This window comes from Orbicella faveolata, unplaced genomic scaffold, assembly GCF_042242905.1.
Source record: "Orbicella faveolata isolate gen_17 unplaced genomic scaffold, um_ofav_v1 contig_25, whole genome shotgun sequence".
Classification (NCBI taxonomy): Eukaryota; Metazoa; Cnidaria; class Anthozoa; order Scleractinia; family Merulinidae; genus Orbicella; species Orbicella faveolata.
Genome location: NW_028301553.1, coordinates 16194120 through 16205000, shown reverse-complemented (window position 1 = coordinate 16205000; position 10881 = coordinate 16194120). Strand labels below are relative to the sequence as shown.

General features: G+C 39.4%; 1 protein-coding gene across 1 annotated transcript; it reads left to right on the top strand.

Moving 5' to 3' along the window:
- Positions 1–4237: 4237 nt before the first annotated feature.
- On the top strand, positions 4238–9980 carry LOC149109154 (uncharacterized). The gene is made up of 3 exons (XM_089294886.1): positions 4238–4590; positions 7763–8082; positions 8446–9980. The coding sequence occupies exons 2-3, from the start codon at positions 7774–7776 to the stop codon at positions 9061–9063; spliced, it is 927 nt and encodes a 308-aa protein (XP_089151012.1). The 5' UTR covers positions 4238–4590; positions 7763–7773; the 3' UTR covers positions 9064–9980.
- The last annotated feature ends 901 nt before the right edge of the window (positions 9981–10881 follow it).

Here is a 10881-nt window from a genome sequence, read left to right as displayed (position 1 = left end):
TGGCCTCGTTTAGTATCAATTTTGTAATTTAATTTTAGGGGCATTTTTGGCAAGAAATTTCAGTGCTAGTTGTGTAGTGTTTTGGCTAAAGCTAGCTTACATGATTAAATTTTATCACCGTGTCTGACAAATCAGACTAAACGGTACCTATCCAAAACAAAATGTCGTGCTTTTTATCACGCACGTGTACAGACCGTTGTGGGATTCAATAGGAACATCGGGTATCATTAGCTTACTTCAATGCAATGACTTCATAGAAAGTCACCTTGCTTCCATCCATTTGTCACGAGAGACCATAACAGGGGGACAGCTTATCTTGGCGAGGGCTGGCCTTTTTGATTTAGACAAGTCGCTTAATTGTCGCGCAAAATGTCCGTATGCACCAAGCACAGGCACACGTATGGGAAGTTCTGGCGACCCAGAACAGCCTATCAGTATCCAGCACATCAAGGGCGTCCTGGTAGGAACCAGAAAGCGGCAAAGAATTGATATTCAGTGAATCTTGAAATGGCTAAAGTCATCAAATGTATGGTGTTCTTGTTCAAGTCGGCTCAGGTGCGTACAACAAATTGTAACTTTCTTACACACCTTTTGTTACATAACACAGGCGTTAAAACATTTTGTTTTATCCGGCTGTAATGTATTGAAAGCAGTTTCAGAGGTAATAGGGGCACTGCTCCATAGAGAAAAGGTCAAATTAGCTGCCCCTGAGAGGAATCTGAGTTCACATAGCTGTTAGGTCAAGACACCCTCACCACAACACAACCCGTCCTCATCCTCGTGTTTACTTTTTCATCATCCTGATTCTCGCTCCTCTGGAGTATAGTAAAACATATGAGAGTCATCTGAGTGATTTGGTTACGAAAACGTTATTAAATAAAGAAGTACTTACTCAGTTAGGAGAACAATAATTGTCCACCAAGTCGATGCTCATTTTGAAGTGTTTTCCAAATGCATCGCAATTCCATTATAACCAAAGAGCAAGCAAGGTTTCATTGTAAGATAATGAGTATTGCTAAAGCGAATACACACTGTACGAACCTGTACACATTGGTTGACTTTGCAGTGTCTGGAGCAGATAAGGAGGTAAAATCTTTGTGGCAGCTGAGATTACGAAGGTCACGATGTTGTCGATTTCAGTTACAGCGTTCTGTCAAGATTTGATACCAATTTTCAAGTTTTAACATCGGCTAAATAGTACGGTTCACCTTAGAAACATCAGCAGAAAATGGAAAGAAAGAATCAAAACACTAGAAAAGTTTTGCAAACTGACCGGTCTATAAACAGGACTAATAGAAGTAATGCAAATATTCCGGCCACGTTTTCCTGACTTTTCCACAAAGCGTCTGGAGATCACTACTAATAATTCAGCAATGCTACCTATTTAAACCGTTTCTGAGTTTTACCTTTTGTCGGATCCCTGTATCTTAAACGTGGCATGATAGAGAGCGTTTTGATTGAAAACAATCTGAATTAGCGTGACAACTCAATTTGCATAATGAAGTGTGAGAATCGCACAAAGCACAGAAAGTTCGAAGTCGCTGTGGGAAAGAAAGATAAAAAGCGCAAGGTATTTTTACATTTCTATGCTTCCCAACCCTTGTTTAGCAGAATTCAGTTGGAGTTTTGAGCGGCCGGGTCTGGACTTGCGAAATAAACGCCTGCGAAAACAAGCTACTTTCGCAGGTTTTCAGGAAGTGATATAACGGGTGGGAAAAGGTAAATTTTCAGGATCCCCCAAAACAAAATATATCAAAAGTAACGTGCATTTCCTACCCTTGAAGGATCACTTAATGTAGGGATAATAACAATTTTTTGTTACATTTGGTGGTCTTTGAGCAGCGAGCGTGTCAATTTAGGAATTTTTCCGTCATTGGAACGCTCAAATTTAGGCGTTTTCCGGCTATGATTGTTTTGAGCTCTAAAAAAAATTATTTTGACGTATTTGCAAAAACTAAAGTCTTTGCATTTACTTATGACCCAAGATAGTTCACTGAGAAAAGTTTGAGGGAGAACTTTTTTACGACCAGAAATGCAGTGGACCGCTTTTAGAGAGACTGCCACTTAATGGTTGGCTTTTTCATCATCAATATTGAAATGAGCAAATCTTGCCAAATCCAATGATCAGCGCGCGGGGTAGGGGATTTGCCCTCGGCCCCTGGTAATTGGCGCGGGGGGGGGGGGGGGGGGTACTTCCAGAAAAGTTGAGTGGGGGTGTGCGGTCCACTTCCCAAAACCCTTACCCTCTTTATGTCCAAAATCTGCGTTTTTGCTACCCTATTTATGACCTGACCAAAAATTCGATAGCCTATTTATGACCGTTGCGGCGGACACAGTTGCCCTAAACATACGTTATGAAGGGCTTTTGTTGAAGTTCTTATTGGTGATGAAAAAGTAGCTTCTGCTAAGAAACATACCCAATTCAAGACTATAGTGCTAAAACCATACTCAATTTATAACCAAAATGGCCAAAATCGATACCCTATTTCTGGCCCAAACGGCTGAAAAAACCCTACCCTTTGGGGCCTCACATACAGATATCTATATAGCCCATATAAGGGACTATCCCCCTCTCGGGTAATTGGTCACGTTACAACTTGTGTGACATTTTGACGAAGCTGGTATAAACGGCCCGATAAACGGATCCCGAAGTTTATTTTATGCCCTGTGCAAGATACTAAAAGACAAGCATCAAGCATAAAACAGAAGTAAAGCACATCATCCATCGCAAAACGTAGTTCCATTCAAGCGTGTCGTGTTCATTCAGGTTCATTTCCCAGCGATGCAACCGGCAAGTGTTCGTTGTTGTTGTTGTTTTTCAAATTCGGGCATATAGCCCTCAAGCTCCTAGTAGTCTTGGCAGTAGTACAGGATTCAGTTGCCATTAAACGGTAAATGAAAACTTACGATTTTCTTCTTCTCCTAGTGCTACCTCTGTGGCAGAATTTATCGAAGGGTCAGGACGACGGCTACGGTTGATTTCTGCAGACCGGCGCCATTATTTACTTTTGGAGTCTCGCAAGTCTTGAGAATTGATCAACTTTAACGCAACCTTCACCTCAAAACTGGATCTAGTATTAAAGGAAGCTATTTGCCACTACTCATAAGGTCAACAAACGAACCTGAACGGAAGAAGATGTATTTTCACCGAATGCTAGGGTTATGCAAATGAGCTTTGACACGAGCGATAGCCATGTAAACACACTGACCGTGGCAGATTTTAATCTGTTCTCGCGTGCAATCCAAGGAGATACCCACCGGTTTGAACTTATAGAACGGTTTATTAAGGTATGAAATTTACTGTGATGTGCTTTTTTCATTTAGACCCAACTTTTGAGATTTTCCCCGTCAAATTTGGCTAAATTTTAGTAGGTGATCAAAGGCCTCGAAGTAGGGTGTCTTGCAGCCTCGCTGGTAAGCTAAGAATTTTTCGAAAAGTTTCTATACTTCGTCAGTCAAAGTAATGAATGTACCTTAAAATTCGCATGAAAACGAAATTCCGTGAGCTGCATTTTAGGCGACGTAGCACGCTTTACAAAATCGGTGAATTTTACCTTTCTGATCACGGTCGGCAACCTCAGCTCGGCCAAAATTCAATTTTGGCTCGTAGCAAAGCAAAAATAAGGAATTGGAAAATAATAAATTGCCTTTTTATATATATGTGTGAAACCCTTTTCACTGACAAAAAATGAAGGAAAATTATTTTTGGTCCCGAAGTCGAGTGGACCGCTTTTAGCGGGACTGCCACTTAAGGTAACTGTAGACCTTCCAAGAATCATCTGTGCGTATAAGATAAAATGTGCAATATAAATTCAGAAAAAAATATATTTGAAAGGTTGATTTAACAGTTACTTCTGGCAAGCCTTCAAACACAAAACCGACAATGTTTCCTAGATTGAATTACCTGCACGAGCAAACAAACTGCACCAATTAGTAGATGACGGACTACTTTTAAGCGTCTTAAAGCGTCTTAAAAGAGGCTTTCTCTGTAAAAACCGACCACTGATTTTACTTCGAAAATTGAAAAAAAGAATTGGGACTTTTGAGCGAATACTAAAATTTTTAGAGCACCGGCAATATGTGCTATTTTTCCAGTTTCGGCAGGCACGCAACTTGTGTCGAGCGGACCAAACTTCAATCAATCCTAGAAAAATTCAATTAGAATTTTTAATCAAATAAAACTCATTTTAGTGATTGACTAGGTAAGTGCTTCGAAATCCTAGCTCATGAGAAAAATCGAATTTTCGAAGCAAAATTAAATCAGTGGTCGGTTTTTACAGAGACAGCCTCTTAAGTTTGTGAAGTTTCTTCCATATTCATATCGGTTGCTAAAAAATATATATTTTGAACTTGGCAAATCGAATATTTGTCACGTGGGAAAGTGTAAGAGGACAATTAGTTGTATTAAAGGGGCAGTCACAAACTTTGGCGTATATCGGATGAGCAATTCGTCAAATCCACATCAGTCTACAAACCGAAAAGAAAACGAAGCGCTTGGAGAGGAGTCCTAGGAAGCAAGAAGCAAAACAAGGTGGCGAGACCATCAGCGAAATTCACAGCGAAAATCAGTCATACGTTTTATTCACTCGGGTAAGCTATTGCTGAAATATGTGCAGCACTGTCAACATCTTTTCCAGGTCGGGACAGGGCGATACACAAACATTTGAGTCGATCACTAACGGCAAGTTCCTTCTTCTTGCTTTCATCGAAGGATGGAAATCTGATCCACTGCGAAATTATATCCACAGGGCACCTCCTCCAACGTAGACGCTCTTTGGCGAGGAAGATTGCGTAACGAGCCCAAATAAGCTTATTCACAGGGAGCCCGACGTTTAACTACAGTCGACTCCCGATAACTCAAACCCTCGCTAACTCGAACCGCGCGCTAACTCGAACCAAAATCGATTTCCTGGATTTCTGTCATACATTTACTGTTATTTTACCCTCGGTAACTCAAACCCGAGATAACTCGAACCTCCCGCTAACTGGAAGCAATTTTCGTTTCCCTTCAAGTCGTTTTCCATATAATTTTACCCTTGATAACACAAACCATGTCTGTCAATACATGACAAGTCAAAACCAACAGTGTACTGTAGTCCAAAACATGAAATTTGTTTGAAGCAGCTGCGTGAACGTTTTTCTTTCTTTTACATTACACAAAACGCGTCAGTTCAGTTCATACGAAATTAAGAATTGTATTGTTTCATTTTCACTCGGCTTCCCTTTACTGTATAATTAAATTTGATTAAAATGTGCACTGCATAAATAGTAAAGGTAAATCGCATGAGCTTTGCACCAGTAGAGGGGGTAAGTTTCTAAAGAAACTGTGGTGCTGCGTCGATGGGGAGTATAACAACAGAACAAGATAATTTGGTTTTATCAACTGGGTTGATAATGTAAATTGGCCACCGTGAAGAGATTCGAAAGCTGACGTTTCGATCCTTAGCCCTTCGTCGGAAAGAATCGAGGAATTGTGGGTTGTGTGTGATTTATATACAGAAAGACGGAGCTACGCTATTGGTTTGGTGCATGGTAACGAGAAAAACAACGGAATAAATTAGTTGAGTGAAAAGCGTTCGTTGATACCGTGAGGATTAAGAGTGCCGATTTGAAAAATATTTTTTTGTTCTAGAGTTTTTCGGCTTTCCGTGCTTCCTTGATGTAGGGAAAGGCTGCAGACTGCCATACGTTGCTTAGAAATGATTGGAGAGATTAAAGTATCAACGAACGCTTTTTACGTTCCATTCCGATTTATACACTAACTTAGAGATGTATTGTTTTATTTTCACTCAACTTCTCCATTCTGTGATTAAATTTGATTAAAATGTTTATTAAATCCATTTTGAAATCACTGGTTATCCTTGCAATCTGATTCGCTCTCAGTGGTGCGATTTATTCACGAATCGCACTATGTTTTTGCTCTAAATCGCATCGTTTTCTCAGCCAATGAGAATGGGACAGTAAAACAAAACAACCAATCACATTTCAAAGTTAGTTTAAAGTAACCAATAAAATTTCACGAAAATGAAAGGCAAAAAGCCATTGTGTGGCGAATTTTGCAACTATTATTGCCAAAACTTTGTTGCTATTGTTGTTTTTTCCAAAACAATTGACGAATTTAATTAATAACAGTTTATGAATGACGATTTTGAGCTCCTTCAGGCTGAAGACCTTCTTTAATGAAAGTTTCCAACTTTCAGTGTCCATTTTGACAAATATTTTGGTGATTTCTCTTCAACATCTGCTCAAGATCCGCATGATACCGAGTCCAGCAAAACATAAACAAACGAAACCACACGACAACAAATTCAGAACCATCTCAAGAAGGTAGATGTTTCCAGGTTTCGGTAGTTTCAAATGGAAGCAACACAAGAATTCAACTCTGTCGTTGTGAATAAACAAAGTCAAAATACGCCCCGCTCCACAAAACAGTGAATGAACGAACGTCTTCCGAAGCTGGTGCCAGTCCCGCCATTTTGAAAATCTCTTGGAACAAATAGCGCCGAAAGAACTTGACAAGGTACTGAGTATTAAGTTCTACGCCGAGGTCATAAAAAGAAACGGAGATGATAACGAGCAGGAATCCCTTAAAATCATGCTGAGTGCCACTGAACGGTATTTAAAAGAAAAAAAATATATCCACTGGGCATCGTGCACTCCCGGGAGTTTCATAACTCCGGAAATCCATCGCAGAATTACACAGGATACACCTTGAAATTCCTTCTCCAAAGACAACGTAAGGTCTCAGCCTCAACCACAGAAAAAAGGAAAGCCTTCCGTCATTGATTCAGGCAACGAGAATTGAACTTTATGTATGAAATAGACTGTTTTCGTTCTGACGTCAGAACTGTTATTTCTTTGTTATACTTGAATGAGCTTTCGTCACATGACATCGTTTTGCATACTAAATGAGACGTAATGACGTTTCCGGTTCCGCTATTTTCAACAAACCGGATTTAAAGCGGTAAAATTGTGCGATTTCAAAATGGATCTAATCAAGTGACAAATCAAACTCGCGCTGCGCGCTCGTTCAATTTTGAAATCACGCGTATGATTTCAGACCTAATAATATACAAGCAACAATTTCTGCAGTCTGATTGGCTGAGAACATGTCAATTAATCCCAAATCAGTGATCAGTGACGGTGAAATTAAAAATGATTGACAGCTCCGACAAAATTGAGCTAGGACAAACAAAATGAGACGAAGATTTAACCTCTTTACCTAAGACTTCATAGCAAAGCAAAATACAAAGCTCGGCAAAAATTACGACTACAAATTGCACTCGCTCTACGGGCTCCTGCAATTTTCTGTAGTCTTAGAAAAATTTACTTGTGCTTATTTATTCCAAATTGCACTCGAAATCATTTGCTATGCAAATTAATTGCAATCCCCTCAGTTCAATAACTATTATACATTGAATGAAAAAAAAAACATTAAACACCGTTTTTTCCTAATTTTCGGTCATTTGATCTCAACTCCCGATAACTCGCACTTCCGATAACTCGAACCTTTTTCAATTTCCCTTGAAGGTTCGAGTTATTGGGAGTCGACTGTAGTATCATACTGAACCGCCTTTAGCTATCCATATTAAACTCTGGCTCCAAAACAGTTTTTAGCGCCTGTCGAGGTCATCTAACGATTTTTAAGTTTTTTTCACGAACTTTAAATAAATGTTTTAGCTAATAGTATTGACAATAAGCGAAGAGAGTAAGGGTCTTCAGGAGCCAAAATAACATTGACTTTGTTTTGCTATTTTTCCAGGTTCAGTTAATATGAGACAAAATGCGATGGTGGGTTTCACATGTTTGCTCGTCATATCGATCACAACAAGCTCGTGTCAACAGTGCAGCAAACCTGTACGCTCCATAAAAGGAAGTTACCTGACTGGTCACGTCATATCAAACAGAAGTACAGATAGTTTAGGAGACTGTTTGGTCGAATGTACTGCTGACATGCGATGTAAGAGCATCAATTTCCGCTTTGAAGACTTGTTCTGTGAACTGAACGACGCCGATAGATACACTCACCCGTGGGATTATGGATCTAAAGAAGGACATGGGTACAGCGACTATCCTTATAAGGTAACTTAACGTTTCTTTTCTTTCTCTGGGTCCTCAGCAAACTGTATCGTACAGCAGGTCTTTTGACTGATAGCTGTCAATTAATCTACTTAAAATTGAAACTTAATCACGGTGATACTGATGTCACTTCAAACCGGACTCTCTGATATTAGTTAAATAAATAAAATAAATAAATTTAAGCTCATTTACAAAGGAATCCACATCAACCTTAGCTGGTTAATTTAGACTGTTGGTGTTTGTAGAGACGAATCAATTCATTAATGCAACGTCGAGGGGTACGCTTCACGTACTTTTTTCCCGCTGTAACTGTTTTCATGGACATTCAAAACAAATAACACGAAACACTTTATTTAACACAAACAGGAGATATATCAAGAGTTTTACATGACGCCTCTGTGGCTCGAGACACACGCCTCTTTCATCGATGCCCATCATAACACATCCGCTGACCAGATAACATTCAACGCAGGCTTGACAAAAGACGCGGCTATTTTAAAAGTTCCCTTAGTGGAAGCTGGTGTCTTGCTAGATGCAACTCCGCTGACCGTTAAAATAACAGTAGCCAATGACGTCAGCATTGGGCAAACACTTGACAGCGATATCAGATATGGTGTGTCGGACGGAATCAACTTCATTGGATTTGAAGCACCAGACAGACGAAATTATGACAAAAGCTACCCCTGCTATGGAATTGAAGCCACGCCTGGGGAAACTCTGACAAACAAGACAAGTTTTAATAAGACAACTCCTGATCAAGTTGCAAGCTTTTACCCTGATCAGTTTGTCTTCACTCTCAAGCTGGACAAGCCATGGGGCTCGTGTTTCACTACACATGGCGGAGGCTTCCTGAAGACAGCAGAGTTCACGAAACAATTGGTGGTTAGCCATAATCTCACTCTGGATGTTTATAAAGGCAGTCATGGAGAAAGAGTTGGCATCAAGTTTATTGAGGTCACCATTAGAAAAACTTGTGACTACTAATCAGCAATTACAATGAGGAATGTTGTAAAAATCAGTCAGTTTCTTTTACCTTCATATTTAAAGACCTTTAAAGTAAATTCTCGAACGATGTCTGCAATATTTACATCTACGTCTACATTTAATAACTGATAACGCTTTCGCATACAATCAGTATAAAGTAATATATAAATTAATTAATTAATTAATTAACTAATTAAATAATTACTTGTAAAACGCTATATCTCTTAATGTCTCTTAATGTTCTTGGAAAGAAGCTATAAAAATGGCAATCATGATTGCAACTTGGTGCTATAGAGGACAATTTAGAAAAAGATCCAGAAAAATAATCTAAAAGTAATCGGGTATTGGCAGTGCCATTGAGTTGTTATTAAACCGCTTAATGAAATACATTCAGTCTATGATTTCTCCGTCTCACGATTAAAGGATCTAGATTTAATGACTCTAACGTCTTTGCAACAGAGTTTCTACTGTAGTCTAATTTGATGAATCTAGCTGCACGTCGCTAAACTGCTTCAATTGCATCAATCTGATCTTGCCGGTAGGAATCCCACACAGCGGTAGCGTACTCCAGATTCGGTCTGACGATAGTAACATATTCAGAACGCTTTGTACTCTCACAACAAGAATATATATAGGTTGCGTTTAACAAAGCCAACTGACTTTTATTTCTTTTAGGTGTTTATTTAAGTTGCTTTGTATTAGTTCCCATTGGGATAATCAGACCTCTATATACCAATCCTTGTGAATATCACACCACTTGACGCCGACTAGTTTACTCGAGGCTGTTTTTTCCTGTTGTTAATATCGTTGTTTAAAATAGCGGGTGACATTTTCTGATATTCTCTGACTTGTAACCTGTATTCAGCGTGTCTCAGATTCTTGTAAATAAACTTGATCGTTGCTGGCGGCTCCCTCAACTATTTGTTGTATTATTTGTCTCCTCTACTTATAATAGAAATGTTTTTTATTCGGCCGAGCGAAGCGAAATAGAATAGAATTATTAGCCTTATTTACAATATTACTAACATGAGAGTTCCATCTTAAATCACTAGTTAACATAATTCCCGGCTAGGGATGCCTCGTCACCGGGGACATCTTCTGACCATCAATAAACTAAACTGTCAAAGAGATTACTTTTTTCCGTGATAACCTTACTTTGTGACATTTGATCACATTAAACTGCATTTGCCATGTCTCGGCCCAAGATGCTAACTTCTCGATATCATTTTGTAAGATAGCACAGTCGTTCGTTGAATCAGTTATTCGATAAAGCAAGGCATCGTCTGCAAATAATCTCAGACTGCTGTCTGTTCTCACGAATGTTATTTATAAACAACGGGAACATGAGTGGTCCCAAGAAGGCGCCCTGTGGCACGCCTCAGGTCACTTTTACAAAGCTTGAGACTTTACCATCCACCACAACACACTGAGATCGATTTGTAAGCCAGGAATTAATCCATGAGAGTGTCTTTCCTTGTATTCCATAATAATGTGGTTTGGAGAGTAATCGCTGATGAGGCACGACTAATCTAACTGATTTGTGCTGTGGCACTTTTAACGCTAAAGGCATTAGAAGTTCTCATGCATTACCGACTGAACCGAACATGATCACATTTTTCATGCCCCTAGTGATTATGTCATGTTTTCAAATAAAATTTGTACAACGTTCTCCAGGTCTGCAGCATAAGCTGTAGATACTTTTTAAGGTGCTTTCGAACCCTTTAGCCGATATTTGTGACATCATGCACCGAGATGGATTTGTTCAAGTCAGATATTCACGCTGCACCCCTTCCCTTTCTCCTTACCCCCATCCCCCCT